The sequence below is a fragment of the Dendrobates tinctorius genome, unplaced genomic scaffold (assembly GCF_039654945.1).
Source record: "Dendrobates tinctorius isolate UK_male_01 unplaced genomic scaffold, ASM3965494v1 ptg000241l, whole genome shotgun sequence".
NCBI lineage: Eukaryota > Metazoa > Chordata > Amphibia > Anura > Dendrobatidae > Dendrobates > Dendrobates tinctorius.
Window position 1 is genome coordinate 525,381 of NW_027361908.1, and position 21,109 is coordinate 546,489.

Here is a 21,109-nt window from a genome sequence, read left to right on the forward strand (position 1 = left end):
CATAGTCTGTTTCAGTAGGCTCCACAATGATGGGGAAGACTGCAGACTTGACAGATGTCCAGAAGGCAGTCATTGACACACTCCACAAGGAGGGTAAGCCACAAAAGGTCATTGATAAAAGGAGTGGGCTGTTCACATAGTGCTGTATCCAAGCATATTAATGGAAAGTTGAGTGGAAGGAAAAAGTGTGGTAGAAAAAGGTGCACAAGCAACCATGATAACTACAGCCTTGAAAGGATTGTTAGGAAAAGGCCATTAAAAAATTTGGGGGAGATTCACAAGGCGTGGACTGCTGCAGGAGTCATTGCTCCAAGAGCCACCACACACAGACAAATCCAGGACATGGGCTACAAGTGTCACATTCCTTGTGTCAAGCCACTCTTGACCAATAGACAACGCAAGAAGTGTCTTACCTGGGTCAAGGAGAAAAAGAACTGGACTGTTGCACAGTGGTCCAAAGTGTTGTTTTCAGATGAAAGTAAATTTTGCATTGCATTTGGAAACCAAGGTCCCAGAGTTTGGAGGAAGAGTGGAGAGGCACACAATCCAAACTTCTTGAGGTCTAGTGTGACGATTCCACAGTCAATGATGGCTTGGGGATCCAGGTCTTCTGCTGGTGTAGGTCCACTTTGTTTTATCAAGACCATAGTCAGCACAGGCGTCTACCAGGAAATTTTAGAGCACTCCATGCTTCCCTCTGCCGATAAGCTTTTTGGAGATGTAAATTTCATTCTCCAGCAGGACTTGGCACCTGTCCACACTGCCAAAAGTACCAGTACCTGGTTTAAAAACAACAGTATCACTGTGCTTGATTGGCCAGCAAACTCGCCTGACCTTAACCCCATAGAGAATCTATGGGGTATTGTCAAGAGGAAGATGAGAGAGACACCAGACCCAACAATTCAGGCTTGCTGAAGGCTGCTATCAAAGCAATCTGGGCTTCCATAACACCTCAGCAGTGCCATAGGCTGATCGCCTCCATGCCATGCTGCATTGATGCAGTAATTGACGCCAAAGGAGCCCCGACCAAGTATTGAGTGCATTTACTGAACATACATTTCAATAGGCCACCATTTTGGATTTTAAAATCATTTTTTCATTTATCAAGCTGGTGTTATAAAGTATTCTAATCTACTGAGATAATGACTTTTGGGTTTTCATTGTCTGTAAGCCATAATCCTCAACAATAACAGAAATAAACACGTGAAATAGATCACTCTGTCTCTAATGACTCTATATGAGATTCACTTTTTGTATTGATGAACTTAAATTAAGTTTTTGATGATATTCTAATTTTGTGAGACGCACCTGTATCTCTAGGACATGTAAAGGAAAATAAATCCTAGACAATACCTTAATGGGCATTTTGGAAAAATGGTTGATTTCAGAAACAAAGCTTGAGATGATTATGTCCCTATCTGGATTTAGAGGTCTTTTTTTCTGTTGGACATTTATACAGTTCCTCATGGGCACTGTGCTAACACTATGAGAATGTATTTAGACCCCAGGTAATAACATCAAATCAGTTAATTGCACATATCCTCTAATGACACCATGACTGGCTAGTAATAGACTGAGATGATTTGGTGGTGGTGGTCTTCTTGCGTCATTTCTATTTTGGTATCAATTCTGTTTCAGGGTCACCTCTTGTGGTGTCATTAATCGGCGCCCTGTTGCGAGAATTCCCCAGCCGCTGGGCTTTCTACCTCAAACAGCTACAGAGCAAACAATTCAAAAGAATAAGAAAATCCTCCTCATATGACTATGAAGCACTGGATGAAGCCATGTCTATGAGTGTGGATAGGCTACAGGACCACGTAAAGGGTTACTACAACGATTTCTCAGTTATAGAAAAGGACGTGAAAGTGCCAACTCAGGTGAGTCTGGGCAAATAGAAATAACCAAGTGACTGCCAAGGTTTTGTCGAAAATTTTGTCATTTCTACACTTACCATTAAAAAGAGGAAGCTTTTAATGTGCCCTTAATTATCTACTCCCCTTTATTGTGCCTGTCTGCTGTATTCATGCGGTACTAAAGTTTAGTACTTTTCTCGTTAGGTTACTGAAGATAGCTTGTTGACCCAGGGCCTTCCTCTGTATTAACATTGTAGGATATGTTGCTGAGTTTTTGGGAATGATAACCTCCTCCTGCAAAAGGACATACTATTACATCCTATTTGTCGTAATCTAACCAAAACAGGATGTTTTAGTATGTCTATTGGATGATCAAGTATACTGTAGTGGTGTTGGCGCTATCTCCAATCCAAGCCGTGGAAATGTAGCCACACTTCCCGAAACTTAATATACCTATAGAAAAGCATAAGGAGTGACCATTAGTATGAGGCATACAGGCATAAACACATAAAACTAAATACAAGACCAAAACTCCTTAAGTGTTGGGGTCAAGATTCCCCCCTATCACTTCATATAAGACTGCAAACCTGCTAGCATAGAAAATACAAAATATCACATACTGTGAAAAGTGCAAAAAAAAGAAAACCTCTGAGCAATATATAAAGGTCCAAGATAAGACAAACCAAATACATATATAGCAAACAAGATCTTTAAATGAAAAAATGTAACTTTAAACTCCAGCGGACAAAATCCAGGATGCAAAATTTTAAAAAGTTTTTTCTTGCATTAGCAAAGATTTTTATTATTAAAGTCCATCATAAAATAAATCCACACTTCTGGACAGTAGATAAATAGATTAGGGGAAGGGGGGGGTTAGCCTCTCAGACTACGCGTTTCGGCGAATTAACGCCTTCTACATGGTCTGTCAAACAAGATCTTTGGAACAAGATACATCTTACATAATGGTCCTAGGTCATAGTACCCAAACCACCGTATGCATTAGCCATGGTATCACTCCCCATAATGAAAACAAACAAGAACTGGGAGTCCAAAATCCACCAAAAGAATTATAAAATCAGAAAAAACTTTATTAATCTCATATAAGAGATACCAAGACAACATAAAAACAAATCATGTCATTATAGAGTAATTTGTACAGGATTTTAAGGTGCAGCAAAAAGAGTGCAACAGCGCATAACAAACCAATGGGAAACTTCTTAATCTCATTCAAATTGTATTAAAGTGACAGTGCTAGCAGTAATTTTGTATCATACAACCTACATATCAAATGAAAATGGACACCAGTGCAGTAGAACTACGAGGCCCCACAAGAAATTAGTCATCATAGCATAGTAGCCATAGCGACCCCACACTAACAGCACAGATGATCACAGTATTCAAAATACTGTTCGCCCCTACGCGCGTTTCGCATAGGCTTCATCAGGGGGCTGACGAAGCCTATGCGAAACGCGCGTAGGGGCGTGCGGTGCGGCGTGCGTAGCATCCATGGGTAAGGTATTTTGAATACTGTGATCATCTGTGCTGTTAGTGTGGGGTCGCTATGGCTACTATGCTGTGATGACTAATTTCTTGTGGGACCTCGTAGTTCTACTGCACTGGTGTCCATTTTCATTTGATATGTAGGTTGTATGATACAAAATTACTGCTAGCACTGTCACTTTAATACAATTTGAATGAGATTAAGAAGTTTCCCATTGGTTTGTTTTGCGCTCTTTTTGCTGCACCTTAAAATCCTGTACAAATTACTCTATAATGATATGATTTGTTTTTATGTTGTCTTGGTATCTCTTATATGAGATTAATAAAGTTTTTTCTGATTTTATAATTCTTTTGGTGGATTTTGGACTCCAATTCTTTTTTGTTTTCAAAAACATATATAGTATACTAATAAGTAACATATTATAATTATCAAAGTGAATATTACAAAAATGTAAAGTAGGCCTGCCAAAGGAGAAGGGGGTATGTGATAACCCCACGTGGAGAAGGGGACGCCCCAGTCTAATACACCATCCCTTTGTTCCAGGTTCTGTGTATCCTGTGGGACATGGAGAGTGAGGACGTGGAGGATATGCTTCAGGAGTTTGTCAACAAATCGCTGTTGTATTGTGACCGCAATGGAAAGTCGTTTCTGTATTATCTGCATGATCTCCAGCTGGATTTTCTCACTGAGCGGAACCGTAGTCAGCTACCTGTAGGAACTTGCATATGTGTATAGTATATGAGAGTTAATGGCTGCTTAGGGCATTGGGTAACTGTGCTTCTTGATATTTCAGGATCTTCATGCTAAGCTTGTCAGCCAGTATCACAAGCGGTATTCACAGTTTCTACCAACTGCGGACCAAGAGGATTGTACATACTGGTACCATTATCTAGCGTACCATATGGCACAGGCCAACATGCACCAAGTAGGTAGATTTATCAGCACAGAGGTGCACAGTGGTAATATTTGTTCCTAGGTTATTGCAGCCACTTACATTTTCACTACTATAATAATAATAATAATAATCTTTATATAGCGCCAACATATTCCGCAGTGCTTTACAGTTGAACAGTTTCAAACACAACAGTCATAAGTAGCAACGTTAACAATACAATAATTAAAGCGAAATAAGACGACCCTGTTCGTGGGAGCTTACAATCTACAATGAGGTGGGGGAGATACAAAGCACAGGTTTGTATTTACAATGATGTATTTACAATGCTGGTCCAGCCATCTTCAGGGGGTGGGGGTTAGATGGAGATAGTGAATGGGCTACACACACACAAACATAACATGACTTTGATTACTGAATGTGATAGGCCGCTCTGAACAAATGTGTTTTGAGCGAGCGCCTAAAACTATGCAAATTGTGGATGGTCCTAATATCTTGGGGTAGAGCATTCCAGAGAATTGGCACAGCACGGGAGAAGTCTTGGAGTCGGGAGTGGGAGGTACGGATTAGGGCAGAGGTTAGTCGAAAGTCATTTGCAGAGCGCAGCGGTCGGTTAGGCCGATAGACAGAAATGAGGGAGGAGATGTAAGGGGGTGCCGCACTGTGGAGAGCTTTGTGGGTGAGAACAAGTACTTTGAATTGTACCCTGTAATGAATTGGCAGCCAGTGTAACGACTGGCGAAGAGCGGACGCGTCTGAGTAACGATTAGCCAGATGGACAACCCTGGCTGCTGCATTAAGGATAGACTGGAGAGGGGAGAGTCGAGTGAGAGGGAGGCCAATTAATAGAGCATTACAGTAGTCCAGGCGGGAGTGGATCAGGGTGACAGTGAGAGTTTTTGTTGTTTCCATGGTGAGAAAAGGGCGGATTCTAGAGATGTTCTTTAGGTGTAAGCGGCACGAGCGGGCAAGAGATTGTATATGGGAGGTAAAGGAGAAATCGGAGTCAAACATAACACCCAGACAGCGCGCCTGCTGTCGGGGTGTTATTATGGTGCCACCCACAGAGAGGGAAATGTCAGATTTAGGGAGGTTGGTAGATGGTGGGAGCAGAAGAAGTTCAGTTTTGGAGAGGTTGAGTTTCAGATAGAGAGCAGACATGATGTTGGAGACTGCAGACAGACAGTCAGTGGCGTTCTGTAGTACAGCGGAGGTAAGGTCAGGGGATGATGTGTACAGTTGTGTGTCATCAGCATAAAGATGGTACTGAAAGCCAAATCTGCTGATGGTCTGTCCAATTGGGGCCGTGTAGAGAGAGAAGAGAAGGGGGCCAAGGACTGAGCCCTGAGGTACCCCAACAGCGAGAGGAAGAGGAGATGAAGTGGAGCCAGGAAACAGAACACTGAAGGAGCGGTCGGAAAGATAGGAGGAGAACCAGGAAAGAGCAGTGTCCTTAATGCCTAGTGACTGGAGCCTAGAGAGTAGGAGAGGATGGTCAACAGTGTCGAAAGCTGCAGAAAGGTCAAGAAGAATGAGCAGAGAGTGGTCACCATTACGTTTTGCTGTCAGAAGGTCATTGGTCACTTTGATGAGTGCAGTTTCTGTCAAATGTAGGGGGCGGAAACCGGACTGTGAAGGGTCTAGGAGGGAGTGAGTGGAGAGGTAACTGGTAAGGCGGGAGTATATCAGGCGCTCCAAGAGTTTAGAGATGAAGGGGAGATTGGAGACTGGTCTGTAGTTGTTTGTGCAGGATGGGTCGAGGGTGGGTTTCTTTAGTAATGGAGTAATGATAGAGTGTTTGAAGGAGGAGGGGAAGATGCCAGAGGAGAGGGAGAGATTAAAGATTGTAGTTAGTTGAGTTGTGACGACTGGAGAGAGAGACTGGAGGAGATGTGAGGGAATGGGGTCGGCTGTGCATGTAGTCGGACGAGAAGAGGAGAGGAGCCTGGAGACTTCTTCTTCTGTGATGGGATCGAATGTGGAGAGTGAGCCAGGGGAAATGCAGGGAGGGATGGGAGTCACTGAATTTGGTGATTGGGAGCGGATTTCCTGACGGATATTGTCTATTTTCTCTATAAAGTGGGAGGCAAGGTCATCAGCGCAAATGTCTGTGATAGGGGCTTGTGCTTTTGGCCTGAGGAGGGAGTGAAAGGTGTCAAAAAGTTTCTTGGGGTTGTTGGATAGTGAGGAGATCAGGGTGGTGAAGTAGGTCTGTTTGGCGAGGTAAAGGGCAGAGTTATATGTCCTTAACATAAATTTGAAGTGTATGAAGTCTTCTGGTGTGCGTGTTTTCCTCCATAAGCGTTCAGCACACCTAGAGCATCGCTGGAGAAATCGGGTTTGCGATGTGAGCCAGGGCTGTTTCACTCTGTGTTTGGAGGTTCTGAGGGTGAGGGGAGCTACTTGGTCAAGGGTGCTTCTAAGAGTGTCATTGAAGTGATGTACAGCCAGATCAGGACAGGACAAAGAAGAGATTGGGGACAATGATGAGTGTAGGGAGTCTGAAAGTGTATGAGGGTTAATGGCTTGTAGATTTCTGACTGAATGGTAGGTAGGAGGGTGCTGGGGTGAGCGAGGATTTGTGAGTGTAAAGGAGAGAATGTTGTGGTCAGAGAGGGGAAGCGGTGAGTTATCTAGGTAGGAGATTGAGCAGAGCCGGGCGAAAACCAGGTTCAGGGTGTTACCGTCTTTGTGTGTTTCAGAGGTTGAGAGCTGAGAGAGGCCTAGAGAAGTGGTTAGTGATAGAAGCTGGGATGCAGATGTGGAAGTGGGGCTGTTAATGGGGATGTTGAAGTCTCCCAGGATAAGGGTTGGTAGTTCTGAGGACATGAAGTGCGGCAGCCAGGCAGAGAAATGGTCCAGGAAGTGGGTGGGTGAGCCTGGGGGCCGGTATATGACCGCTACTCTGAGGGAGAGGGGACGAAAGAGCCTGATGGTGTGTACTTCAAAAGAAGGGAATGAGAGTGATGGAACTGGGGGGATGACCTGGAAAGTGCATTGTGGGGACAGGAGTATGCCGACTCCACCACCAGGTCTGTTTGTCGGTCTTGGGGAATGGGAGAATTGTAAGCCACCATGGGAAATGGCAGCAGGAGAGACAGTGTCAGAATCCTGAATCCAGGTTTCCGTGAGGGCCAACAAATTCAGCGAGTTTTCAGAAAGTAATTGTGTAGGAAAGGAAGCTTGTTGCATACAGACTGTGGATTCCAAAGGGCACAATTGAAAGAAGGAGATGAAAGAGTGCAAATAATATTAGTAAGATTATTAAGGTTTCGATGTGAGGTAGGGTAGGGGTTGAGGTTGGGGGACGGTGGACCGGGGTTGGGGGAGATATCCCCTGAAATCAGTAGGAGCAGGAAGATAAAGAGCAAGTAGTTTTTGGAATTGTATGAAGATTTTTTGTGCAGTGTGTTTGGGCAAGATGGGCTGAGGTTTTTTAAGAAGGTGAGAAGTGCATGGGAGCTGTACATGGGAGAAGAAAAGAGAGAGGAGCTGATGTGAATGAGTCGTGATGGAGGGGGGATTGGTCGGTGAAAGTGGATTGCAAGAGAACATAGGAGGATAGGAATAAGGCACATGGATAAAAGGGAGAGCAGAGTGTGGGTTACCTGACTCCTGCCCTGACTAACTGCCATGTAATAACTGCTGTATCCCGACGCTTATCTTCGTGACGCTTTGCTTCTGTGATGCGTGCACCCCTATGGATGGTTCTAAATTTATAGTCCAGACTGCAGGGTCAGAAGAGATGGATTGTGGGAACTGGTTGAGGATAATTTGGCAGCTGGGGTCAGCACACCAGGGTTTTTTTTTTGTTTTTTTTTGGATGATCAAAGACATTCAGCCTGGCAACATCTATTTTAACACCTCCACCAGATAAGATCTACATTGATCCCAGTCATGGAAATGCAACAGTGAGTTTTAAGTACAATGCACCAAATGATTTATAACAATGAATTAGCAGACACATTAAAATATATTTCTAGATGGTAAAGCAGCAGATGACATAGCAGACAGCAAGCAGAGGTGGGAATTTTTACCATTAGAGTCTATTGCAGCAGATGAGACAGCAAGCAAAGGTGGGAAGTTGTACCATTTGAATATGTTGCAGAAGACAGCAAGCAGAGGGAATTTACTACTATTAAAGAAGATTAAAGAAGCCCATTTTTATTCCATAATCCTGTATTATTATGCATATACTGTAAAGTGGATGTTTTATATACTTGCTGATCACTGTCTTCTCCAGTTTCCAGGGACATCTTGATCCTCTTCTGAACCTAGTGACAAAATTCAAACTAGCAAGCTCACACAATGTTTTATTTGTAGAACAGAAGTCACTTTCCTAATGTAAGTCTATGAGACCCTGAATGCAATTCTCACAGGCTTACATTGGCAAAGCGACTGCAGGTCTATACAAGAGACACTGTGTGCCACCCAGCTGAATAGCATCCACGGTCCAGAAGAAGATCAGAATGTCCATGGAAACCAGAGAACACGGCAGGTGGTAAGTAGGTAACCATACATTAAGCAAGATGTGATGGACCTGAGGACGTGATGCTCCCTCTTTTATATTTTATACAATATTTCAGTCTTTGGGTGCTGACTTTAAGGAATCATTGACCATATTCAGTAAAGTACTATATGACTTCTTACTGAATGAAACTAATTTTTGGGTGGCGTAAATTCTGCCTTTTATGATGATTGCCATGTTTTTTAATATTCTACAGGAACTTTGCTCCCTACTATTTTCATTTGATTGGTTAAAAATGAAGACCAGATTATTTGGCCCCGCACACCTCATTCACGAGTTTGTGCATTATCGGGACATACTCAATAAGCAGGTACTTTCTTGTTTGCTTTTTTGTAATACAACTAACTATTGTTACCAAAGTTACTACAGTATACCTGGACTGTTTCTGATTCACTCCACAATTTTCATTTGGTGTTTTTTTTTTAAACTGGTCCTTTTTTATTTTTATCATTTTATAGAACAGCAAAGCACGTGAAGATTTTCAAGAGTTTTTGTCTGTAAACGGTCATCTCCTAGGGCAGAATTCTCCCATAAACATAGTCCAGTTGGGACTTTCTCAGCCAAATGAATCTGCAGTATATAAACTTGCTATTCGGCATGCCAAAGAAGAGCTTCAAAAAGGAGCACTCTATGTCAACTGGATGTAAGTGATGAACTGATCCGAACACAGGAGCCAAACTTCAGTAATATCCATATTAGTTCTATGCTACATTTAGATCATGGCTGGGTATTAACAGCTGGAATGTGACCTAATGATCACACAAACTTTACACTCTGACCTGCTTTTAATATGTTTAAGAGTTCTGTTATTCTGACCTACAGGGATTGTCCACTACTTTAACTACTTAAATGTTGTAGTTCCGCTTTAAAAAAAAACAAACCAACAAAACTTGCCTCCAACACTGATATCTGCTCTAGGTCTCCCGACCCTCATCCCTTGATATGCCACGTGAGTCCTGCAGCCCATCATCGGCCGAAGATGCTTTGACCACACTTCTGTCGGAAGCCAGAGTTTTGTTTGAGCAGAAACTGATGGGCTGCGGCACTCATGTGGCTGGAAAAGTGCTGTTAAAGAAGACGGGTATAGGTTTTTTTGTATGTTACACAGGTAACTACACCGTTTAAGAAGGAGTTGTCCAAGTAATGGACGACCAATTTAAAAATCTTGTATTTTGTTGCCATTAAGCAGCCACTATTAGGGTAATGATCTGTACATGGAATTCTACAGCTATGGAAGATGTATATAGTTGCTGTTGTAAGTAACCACTTTGACAGTCATACTATGCAATAGAACTAGCCAATTACCTGGACCCCTGCCTCTGTGAGGTCCATAACTATTTGTCCTGCCTCTAATAGTAGCCAATCTATTGATGATTGACTTGCAGAAACAAACAAAGCATGAAGAACATACCAAGTCTAGCAGTGCGTCCCCACACTGAGGCAGTATACCATGCCTGCTTTTCTCGTGATGGACAGAAGATTGCCTCCTGTGGAGCTGATAAAACCTTACAGGTAACAAGAATTTATTTTAATTAACTGTTATCTGCTTGCTATATATCCATTATTATGCACTGTATTACTTAAACTATTACATTAGCTCCTAATTTCTGCGTGGAGTAACCTTCTGTGTTATGCTTGTGCTGCTCCCAGCTGAATGTGCCGCTCGCATTCGCTTTTCTAGTTCAATGCTGGAGCGCCGATATTTGTCGCAATTATTGTAGCAACACGTGTGCCTACGTCATTCGCCAGTTGCATGGGCATACCTTATTACTTATTTTTTACACCTTCTGACGACGCTATTATGAAAACGAAACGCGTGTCAAGGGTTAATCTTATCCTCATTGTGTTATCTGATAACTCTTAATTTGCGATTACATTAATAATCTCATGTATTATTTATTATTGAAGAGGGCTTTTCACCCACGTTTTCATGATACACTGGACACACATAATAGTGGCCACTACTTCATTGCGGAGATATTGGCAATCAAAGTATTTGGCACCTAAAGAGTTAACTTTTGTTAAAGACGTTATCCATGGCTTTGTGTGTTTTTTGCTATGGGGCAAAGAACTTACTGGCAGATCTTATTTGGCTCAGACCTGTCACATATCTCTCCTTATGGTGATTCTCATGCTTGCGGTAATTTCATGTCAAGAGAGCGCAGCTTCTCTTCAACTCTGCTCTTAGAACAGGGCATCTCTGCTTCATGTCTTTTTTGATTGACAGCTGGCTCCTCGCTTCCTGCTGTTGAACAGCATGCTGTTGGTAGTGACGCCTGTCAGCCCAGCAGACTAAAGGTGAAAGAGCTGCTGTGTTGATATAAGGTCAATTGAAGCCAGAACACATTTGTAACGATAATGTAAAATATGACGTGTTGATCACATTTTCTGGAACAGTCAGGAGTCTGCTGTGCCCAGCTGTGGAGGTCTGACCCCCCACTTCCTTTCCTTTGCCTGTCACAGCTGCAACTTTTTCTCCCTCTGCTCGACTGTAACGTGAAACTCCAGTGTGAGCTCCTTCCTCCCCTTCCCCCTCTGCCTGCACACACACATTCAGTGTAACCTGAATTACCAGACTGGTTTCCCGCCTCACAGGAGGGGGTCTCTTTGTCTCCAAAATGTGCTCAGCTACTCTCATAGACTAACATTAGAATCTGATCATTTGATGATAAAACGCTGCGAGTTTATGGCAGCGAAGTGTGTTTTGGCTAGGTGGGTAGCGCTGGCAGTGACTGAGCGGGTTTTATAAGCTGCTTGTGTGGCTGCGGCCAAAGCATTTATAACTCCCTCACTGCAAGTGGGCCTAATAGCCATTGCACAACAAGTATCCCATCCGGTGACTAATTATCCTAGGTGCAGTTCTCTGACTGACCTGAGGGTAAGGGGGGTGCCGGTGAGCTGCGAGTTCCAAAGTGGAACTGGAAAATGGGATATACATAAATCCCGGTGATGTAGAAATTTATATGGGTAGATATGCGTGCTGTGGCCTGTCCTAATTAGACAGAGTCTTATTGAGCGCTCAAAGGAAAAGAGAAAGCTACACTTGGTTAGCAACAACTCATTCCAGCAGAACTCTGGAAACTTTATTGAATATACTTGGTTTTATCAGCTGTACAGAAAGGAGTGGTTACTCATTAACATAAAGGCTGAACTTCTAATCTAATTGGTCAGTTTAAATACATGAACATATATGGGTGTCCGACCTGGGGTTACTTAGACACCACGTGATTTACTGTCCGGAGTCTTGCACTCGTCAGCAAGTCTCCAATATCGGCAGGACCATCTGGCCTTACTTCCTTATTCCCTATGTCTGCTAGATATTTCTCAGGTCAGAAGACAATGCTATCATGAGATGACTGGGTAGCAGGTCAACTTCCACCAACTAGTTATAAGGTTCAAACTGTGAATATGTATCTGTATGCATATGGCTATATAAGAATACATGAGTATATGGGGTATATAGCAATATATAGCCTATAGCAGGCAAGTGAGATCTAAATGAAATACATATACATATATATTTCCATAACACCGGCAGTTTGTGACATATTGTGGCAGCAGTGGGATATCTACAATAAACCCCTGCGATAAATTGTTAGGGCAAGACTAGCTTGCTGTTTTCGTCACATTGTTGGCAGCGGTGGGATAACTAAGATAAGCCCTCCTGCACATGTGATAGCCGTGTGCGTCCAAAAGTCATACAAAACCTCCTTTTCCTGACAACATTGTTGCAGGCTAGAAAAGGCAGGTAGCTAGAAACTGCTTAGCCTCATAGATGAAAAGCCCAAAGCCCTGAATATCCCCTTTAAGTCTAAGTGGGCGTTATCAGACAGGGCCATAGGTGCATCTGTTTGTTATGAATTAAACAGGATCATTAGGTGCAATAGGGAATATCCCTTTAATGATAAAAATGTTCATGAAGGAACCAATGGAGAGTAACAGTTTTATCAGTTGGAGTCGCATAAAAAAAAGCTAAGATCCGCTGAACAATCAAAATTTTTTTTTTTACATTTTTTTTTTTTCATTCGTCAGTGTGTCATCGGTATTTGCAAGCCAAAATCAGCCGGAATCACACATGCTAGAAACTCGGCTGAGTCTCGCATGTTAAGGGTATGTGCACACGTTGCAGATTATCCTACGTAATTTTCTGAGAGAGAGAGAACGCTGTGCCAGACTGAAAACGCTGCTGCGGATCCGCAAAATGAATTGACATGCTGCGGAAAAAACCCGCTGCAAATCTGCACGTATTTTTCCACAGCATGTGCACAGCAATTCTTCATTTCCCATTGTCTACATGGGCTGTCCACTACACTGCGGATTTGATGCAATTCTGCGCGTCCAAAATCGCTGCGGATCCGCAACGTGTGCACATAGCCTAATATCCGGCACTGCCGCCGGCACTCAGATCGGAGCGTGCGGCTGCATGTATTGCTATGCGTCCGCACTCTGACCTGAGGACTGGCGGCACTGCCGATATTAACATGCGAGACTCGGCCGAGTTTCTCGCATGTGTGATCCCGGCCTAATAGTTTCTCTCTGTAGGGTCCACTTCTGATTTTGGACTTACAAATATAGGTGTAAAATGCTCGCCTAATTATGACATGTGAATAATGCTTAGTGCTGCAGAGACATGCAAATGTAAAATCAACATAAAGTTGGTCATAGGCATCTAATAAATGCTGTCTAAACATAACCAAGCTCAATGGACTGGATTTATTGGATTTCAACACTCCTTATATTTCGTTTTTGTGGTTCCAAGGGCCGTGCTACTTGTGGTAATAGCTTATTTCTGTTTCCCATTGAAATGTACATTATTATGGCCTGTTTCACACTTCAGTTTTTTTCCATCAGTCAAGATCAGCCTTTTTCCTAAAAAAACGGATCCACCATTTTGTTTGGCGGATCCGTTTTTTTTCCCACTGACTGGCGGATCTTGACGGATGGCCATCCGGCGGATCCGTTTTTTTGTGGAGCCGCCAATTTTTTTGCGTCCGCCGACATGCCCGGACGGAGCTTGTAAGGTTTTTTTGGCTGAAGGATCCGCATTTTTGTCCTGCGCATGCCCGGAGGAATGATCTCAGCCGGAAATTTAACCCTGAAATCATTTTTGGCGGACGGTAAAAATATTCTCTCTCTCTCTCTCTTTCTCTCTCTCTCTCTCTCTCAAAAAAACTGAAGTGTGAAACAGGCCTATGGTGGAGTCAGGAGAAATAGCTGTTGATCCACAAATGTCTTCTGTATGGCCAGCTTAAAGGGGTATTCTCATCTTAGACATTTATGGCATATCCACAGAGTATACCATAAATTTCTCCACTCACCTCTCCACCACCTAGGCCACCCCCTTGCGGTCTTCATGGTGGCACTGCTGCTGTGACTGTAGAGGTGGCCTTTCAAGGGTTCTCAGTTGTGTTCTGAACTCCTATCTTAACTCCTTCACCACCTTTGCATTTTCCACTTTTGTGTTTTCCTTTTTTGTTTCCCTTCTTCCCAGAGCCATAACTTTTTTTTTTTTTTCCCGTCAATGTAGCAATGTGAGGACTTGTCTTTGGCTGGGTGAGTTGTACTTTGGAACGACACCATTGGTTTCACCATATCGTGTACTGGAAAACAGGCAAAAGATTCCAAGTGCTGTCAAATTGCAAATAAAGTGCAATTTCACAATAGTTTTTTTGGGTTTCTTTTTACCATGTTCACTAAATGCTAGAAATGAGTGGCCATTATGATTTTCCAGGTAATTTCGAGGTCACAGTTGCCAAACATGTCTAGGTTCTTTAAGTGGTGACAAAAAATTCAAAATTTGAAGGAAAAAAAAGCGCTGCTACTTTCCAATACCCGTAGCGTCTCCATTTTTCATGATTTTGGGTTGGGTGTGGGCTTATTTTTTGTGCACCGTGCTGACGTTTTTATCGATTCAATTTTGGGGTACATACAAGCTTTTGATCGCCCGTTATTGCATTTTATTGCAATGTAGCAGTGACCAAAAACCGTAATTCTGGCGGTTTGATTTTTTTTCGTTACACTGTTTATCGATTGTATTAATTATTTTTATATCTTGATAGATCGGGCACTTCTGAACGCAGCGATACCAAATATGTGTTTGTTTGTTTTTTACATATGGGGAAAAGGGGAGTGACTTGAACTTTTTAGATTTTTTTTTTTTTTTTTTTTAAATATTTTATCAACTTTTTTTTAACTTTTTTCATTTGATTCAATAGTCTCCCTAAGAGACATGAAGCTGTGATCTTCTGATCACCTGTGCTACACATAGCGGGTGCATTGCACGGGGGGAGGGTTCTCCTGCAGACCCCCAGTAGTCATGCCAGCCCATCACCACCCTCCAGTCATTTGACGGGCGCTGATGGGCAAGGTTAATGACATGCTTCCGGCGTGTGCATGTTAAATGCCGCTGTCAGAAATTGACAGCGGCATTTAACAAGTTAACAGCTCCGGGTGCATCATCTGTCATGTGACAGGAAAGATGCTGGCTCAGTGCTAGAGCCCATATCAAAGAGGGGGAAGCAACCTATGACGTACCTATAAATCATAGGTTGGGAAGGGGTTAAAAGGAATGTTACCAGGTTTTTACGATCTAATCTGAGAGCAGCATAATGTAGAGAGAGACCCTGAATTTAGAGATGTATGACGTACTGGGCTGCTTGCTGTAGGTTTGATAAAATCACTGTTTATCAGCAGGAGATTGTCATTAGAGGACTAGTAAACCTGCTGCCATGTAGTCTCCATATTCATGAGCTCTGTATAACCCCACTCCCACCACTGATTGGCAGCTCTCTGTGTACACTATGCTAATCAGTGATGTCTGCTCTGCATTTGCAGCAGTTGAAATAGGGATTTTATCAAAAATGCAGCAACCAGCAAAGTAAATAACACATCGCTGGAATCAGGGTATCTGCACCTACATCATGCTGCTCTCAAATGGGGTAGCAAAAGCCTAGTGACAGAATCCCTTTAATTGCTGCCACCTCTAAAAACATATGAACATATTTTTATTGTTACATATTGTAACCTAGCAGGACTGCTAATCCAAACATGTTTTTTTTTTTTTTATTAGATCATTAAAAGTGCAACAGGGGAAAATCTGCTTAATATAACTGCACATGATGAAGAAGTTTTGTGCTGTGCTTTCTCGTCTGATGACCGATATGTAGCAACCTGTTCAGCCGATAAAAAAGTGAAGGTAACATCAATTGTCATGTAATTTGTCAATCCATACTTTCAATACATGGTTAAAATACCAGTTCACTGCACTGCAGAACCAGAACATGAGGCAGTCAGGTCCTATTGGTAAATGATGGAGGTAATAAAGGTGGAAAATACTGATGAACGTCCACACACGTCCCTACCATCCACAATGCTTATATTAGGTTTATATATGTCGCAGAATAGGTTTGTTGTACTGGTTCAAGGCAATTTTATTAATACTCGTCTATATTTTATTAATACTCTACTACGACTACACAACTGCTTTACAAAGCTGAGACAGTACAATACTACCTCTACATATCTCTGACAGTGATAATCTTCTTATATGAAGATCACCCGGATGTCTCATTGATGGGTAATGCTCTGTATACAAAACACATTTATTTATTTTACTCACTTATATAGCGCCAATAATTCCACAGCACTTTACTGACTTCCTAATCACTGTCCCCATAGGGAAATTAGCATTGTGAGCCCCAATCAGTTTGTCTTTGCTATGCAACAGTGCTAACCACTGTGCCAACATGATGGTTACATTATATTGATATCCAATATCCAAGGTTGGTAATAAATGCGTTAGGCAAATTCATTTAGGAAAACATGCTGCAATTGTTTGTATAATGTTAGATTTGCATAGGTACTAGAATAAACACTAGTCAAAGTGATAACTCGATTAGTGCTTGTTTATCCGCTTCTCGACATATGACATACTGGTATGTCGTATCTTGTAAGTACTTCCTGTAAATGGACATACCGATACGTCATGGTGATCGTGTGGGTACACAGGATCTATGCCTGTACAATTAAGTGATAGCCGAGCTCTGGCTGTCATAGCCAGGGGCGATACCTTCCCTGCACTTAGCTGTTTAAACCTCTAAATGCTGCAATCAATAACGATCACATCATTAGGCTAGGAGAGAAGGGAGCTCCCTCTTCCACCCGATTGGCATCCCCATGATGTAATCGCAGGCTGCTGATGGTTGTCAAAGCAACCTGAGGTCAATGACCTCCGGGTCTGTCAGCTACGGTGGCCTGTTAGACCATGCCAGAGCATGGTCTAAAAGGCATTCTGTCAGTGCAGTACTGAAAGTGTAATGCATTGCAATGGATGCATATCGTACATCTATTTATGTAACAACAAAAAAAAAGTGCACATATTTTGTGTTGCCGCATCTGAAATCACCCGATCTATAAAACGGTCACACTATTTAACCTCTACAGTGAACACTAAAAAAATAACAAATCAGTAACCTAGAAAACAAGTTTTTTTTCATCCTACAGCCGACAAAAAAGTGTAATAAAACGCTATCAAAAAGTTGTATGTAAAGTGAAATAGTATTCTTGAAATCATCCCACAAAAAGCAAACCCATACAGCTCCGCCAGTGAAAAAATGAAATAGCTACGGCTGTCAGAATAAGGCCATGCAAAAACTATTTTTTTTCTATAAAATTGTTTTTATTGTGGAGAACAGTGAGTATTCCGTTAGCTGTCATTGGCGGCTTATAAGCAGCGCAAGATGTCACTGACATGCGCTGCTTACAAGCATAAAGCAGCTGCTGGCACCGGAGCAGGACGCTGTGAGGACACGCAGGGAAGGTAAGTAGAATTTATTTTTTTTTTCTGATGGGGGCCAAGCATACCAGGATGGGGAAGAGGATCATGCATACCAGGACAGAGATGGGGTCCATGCATACCAGGATAGGGATTGGGGCCAAACCTACCAGAATAAGGATGGGGCCATACATACCAAGACGGAGATGGGGCCCTGCATACCAGGATAAGGATGGGGTCATGCATATCAGGATAGAGATGGGAGCCCTGCATACCAGAATAAGGATCCACATTTAGCGTCCACATGTTTGGCATTTCTGTAACGATGCCCGCTTAGTTTGAGTTGCATGTCTCCAGAAGCTCGAGCTGGGCATAATGTACATGCACCACAACCTGCTGGGCACTACAACCTACAGGGTACTACAATATACTGGGCACTATTGGGCAATTTTCACTCATCAACGTCCATTGCTGTTTCTCTGGAAAATACCAATGGAGTCAAAGTCGTCACTACACCTGTACGTAAATTCCCAGAGTGGTGTAATTTCCAAAATGGAGTCACTTGAGGTGGGATTCTGTTCTGACAGTAAGTACTCTGTATATGGAGTCCACAACTGACCATTTGGCTCCAATAGCTTATCAATGCTCTGTCACATAATAGTGTTTGAGCCCAAGTCTGACTCCGCCCCCTTCTGTGATAAGCAGCTCACTGTCTGTAGCTATGTGCATACAAAGATTGGTGTGGGCGGGTTAGCTTTCTCACCTCTGCTTCATTCTAAATCTAAAAACTCTGTGTCAGAACGGCGGCACCTAGTAAACTAAGTGATACATCGTTGGATTCAGGGTCTATTTTCGTACATCATGCTGCTCTCAGATGAAGTAGAAAAAAACCTGTTGACAAAGGGTTAAAAATTTTAAAGCTAAAAAATTGTGAATTTTTCAAAATTTTCATTAAGTTTCCAATTTTTTTCACAAATACACTCAAATCATATCTAATGTACCTACGTTTACCACTAAGATGAAGTACAATGTGTCATGAAAAAAACATCTTGGAATCAGTGGGATTCGTTGTTCGAGTTATAGCCTCATAAAGTGACACTGGTCAGAATTGTAAAAATTGGCCTGGTCAGGAAGGTGAAAACAGTCTTTAGGTAAGGGGTTAAAGATACAGGCCAATGCAAACTTTTTTTGGGATGAAAAATTGCTTATACCTAGTGGTATAGCTTTTGAGGTTAAGCTAGGTTTCATTTCAAAAGTTTTCATTTACAAAATTAATATTAATCTACAATTTGTTTTATTATTGCAAATTGTTTTTTTAAACCGCTGCCAGAAGAATTCATCTTGGTCATCACCTATCCAGTTCAGTAAATATCCTCAGGACTGTATTTTAGCACTGTTGATGTGATCTACAGTTCCAATCATGCTCCGACTTAAGTATGTTTGTAGGTCTTAGGAACTGATTAAACAATGATTGCAAGTTTACCAAGCTCCTAGCATCATCAGGACCCGGCACTTTTAGTGTCCACTGATGACATACATTTGGAGATGAGGTTTTTTTTGCTGTTCTTTAATGTTAATCCAGCAGGGAGGAAACTGTGGACCAGGGATCTTAAACTTGGCTGGGTATATGGGCCACACATTGGAAAAATTTGAAATTGATTTTGTAGAATGACTTTTTCAGTGATGCAATTTTTTTTTTTTTTCTATAAGACTTTTTACAATTTATTTTAAACATTTTTGGCAAATTTTTATTAAATGTTATTTTTCATTTGGCTTGTGGTACAGTTTTATAGCTTGAGTTGTTACAGATGTTGTGATAGAATTTCCGTTTGTTTGCTTTTACATAAATTGCATTTTTAATGACAATATTTTTCTTTTTTTTTTTACTTTTTATTTAGAATTTTTTTCTTTTAAAGTTTTTCATAATTTTTTTTCCCCTTATTTATGTCAACTAATTGGCCCATACAGTAATATTGTCTTAAGGCCCCGTCACACTAAGCGAGATCGCTAGCGATATCGCTAAAGCGTCACCGATTTTTGACGCAGCAGCGATATTGCTAGCGATATCGCTATGTGTGATACTTACCTCCGACCGGCTCCCCGCTGTCTATAGCTGATCGCGCGAGATCGTCCTGGACCGTTTTTTGTCGTCGGCCGATTCCTGCTGGCTCCGACGAGTGACGCGTGGATGCGGGTGGGATGACGTCTTCATCGCCGCGTCTGACAGGTAAGTAATGACCGCTGTATCGCTGCTGCATCGCTGTAAGATCTGCCTGTTTGGCAACTCGCTAGCGACCATTTAGCGATGCATCAGCGATCCTGACCGGGTCGTATCGTGGTCGGGATCGCTGGTGCATCGCTAAATGTGACGGGACCCTAACAATTAGCCCCATATAGTAATTCTGGTCCCCATCTTGTAGTAATGTCCCCTATCCTGGTCCCCATTTTGTGGTAATATCCCCCATGTTGTTGTAATGTCCCCCATCCAGGTCCTCATATTGTAATGTACCCATCCTGGTCTCCATCTTGAAGTAATGTGACTCCATCCTGGTCTCCATCTTCTAATAATGTGCCCCCATCCTGGTCTCCGTCTTGTAGTAATGTGCCCCCATCCTGCTCTCCGTCTAGTAGTAATGTGCCCTATCCTGATCTCTGTCTTGTAGTAATGTGCCCCCATCCTGATCTCCGTCTTGTAGTAATGTGCCCTATCCTGATCTCCGTCTAGTAGTAATGTGCCCTATCCTGATCTCCGTCTAGTAGTAATGTGCCCTATCCTGCTCTCCGTCTTGTAGTAATGTGCCCCCATCCTGCTCTCCGTCTAGTAGTAATGTGCCCCCATCCTGATCTCCGTCTAGCAGTAATGTGCCCTATCCTGATCTCCGTCTAGTAGTAATGTGCCCTATCTTGCTCTCCGTCTTGTAGTAATGTGCCCCATCCTGCTCTCCGTCTAGTAGTAATGTGCCCTATCCTGATCTCTGTCTTGTAGTAATGTGCCCCCATCCTGATCTCCGTCTTGTAGTAATGTGCCCTATCCTGATCTCCGTCTAGTAGTAATGTGCCCTATCCTGATCTCCGTCTAGTAGTAATGTGCCCTATCCTGCTCTCCGTCTTGTAGTAATGTGCCCCCATCCTGCTCTCCGTCTAGTAGTAATGTGCCCCCATCCTGCTCTCCATCTAGTAGTAATGTGCCCCCATCCTGATCTCCGTCTAGTAGTATTGTGCCCTATCCTGATCTCCGTCTAGTAGTAATGTGCCCTATCTTGCTCTCCGTCTTGTAGTAATGTGACCCCATCCTGATCTCCGTCTTGTAGTAATGTGCCCCCATCCTGGTCTCCATCTTGTAGTAATGTGACCCCATCCTGGTCTCCGTCTTGTAGTAATGTGACCCCATCCTGATCTCCGTCTTGTAGTAATGTGACCCCATCCTGGTCTCCGTCTTGTAGTAATGTGACCCCATCCTGGTCTCCGTCTTGTAGTAATGTGACCCCATCCTGGTCTCCGTCTTGTAGTAATGTGACCCCCATCCTGGTCTCCGTCTTGTAGTAATGTGCCCCAACCTGGA

General features: G+C 42.6%; 1 protein-coding gene across 3 annotated transcripts in view; it reads left to right on the forward strand.

Moving 5' to 3' along the window:
• The window catches only part of APAF1 (apoptotic peptidase activating factor 1), a 195,766-nt gene that overhangs the window by 54,229 nt on the left and 120,428 nt on the right, over positions 1-21,109 (forward strand). For all 3 annotated transcript variants that reach the window (XM_073556887.1, XM_073556884.1, XM_073556886.1), the window contains exons 8-14: positions 1,639-1,877; positions 3,898-4,065; positions 4,148-4,279; positions 8,971-9,084; positions 9,233-9,417; positions 10,160-10,286; positions 15,844-15,969. In XM_073556887.1, the coding sequence (XP_073412988.1) occupies positions 1,639-1,877; positions 3,898-4,065; positions 4,148-4,279; positions 8,971-9,084; positions 9,233-9,417; positions 10,160-10,286; positions 15,844-15,969 (1,091 nt within the window). The remainder of the gene's footprint in view (positions 1-1,638; positions 1,878-3,897; positions 4,066-4,147; positions 4,280-8,970; positions 9,085-9,232; positions 9,418-10,159; positions 10,287-15,843; positions 15,970-21,109) is intronic.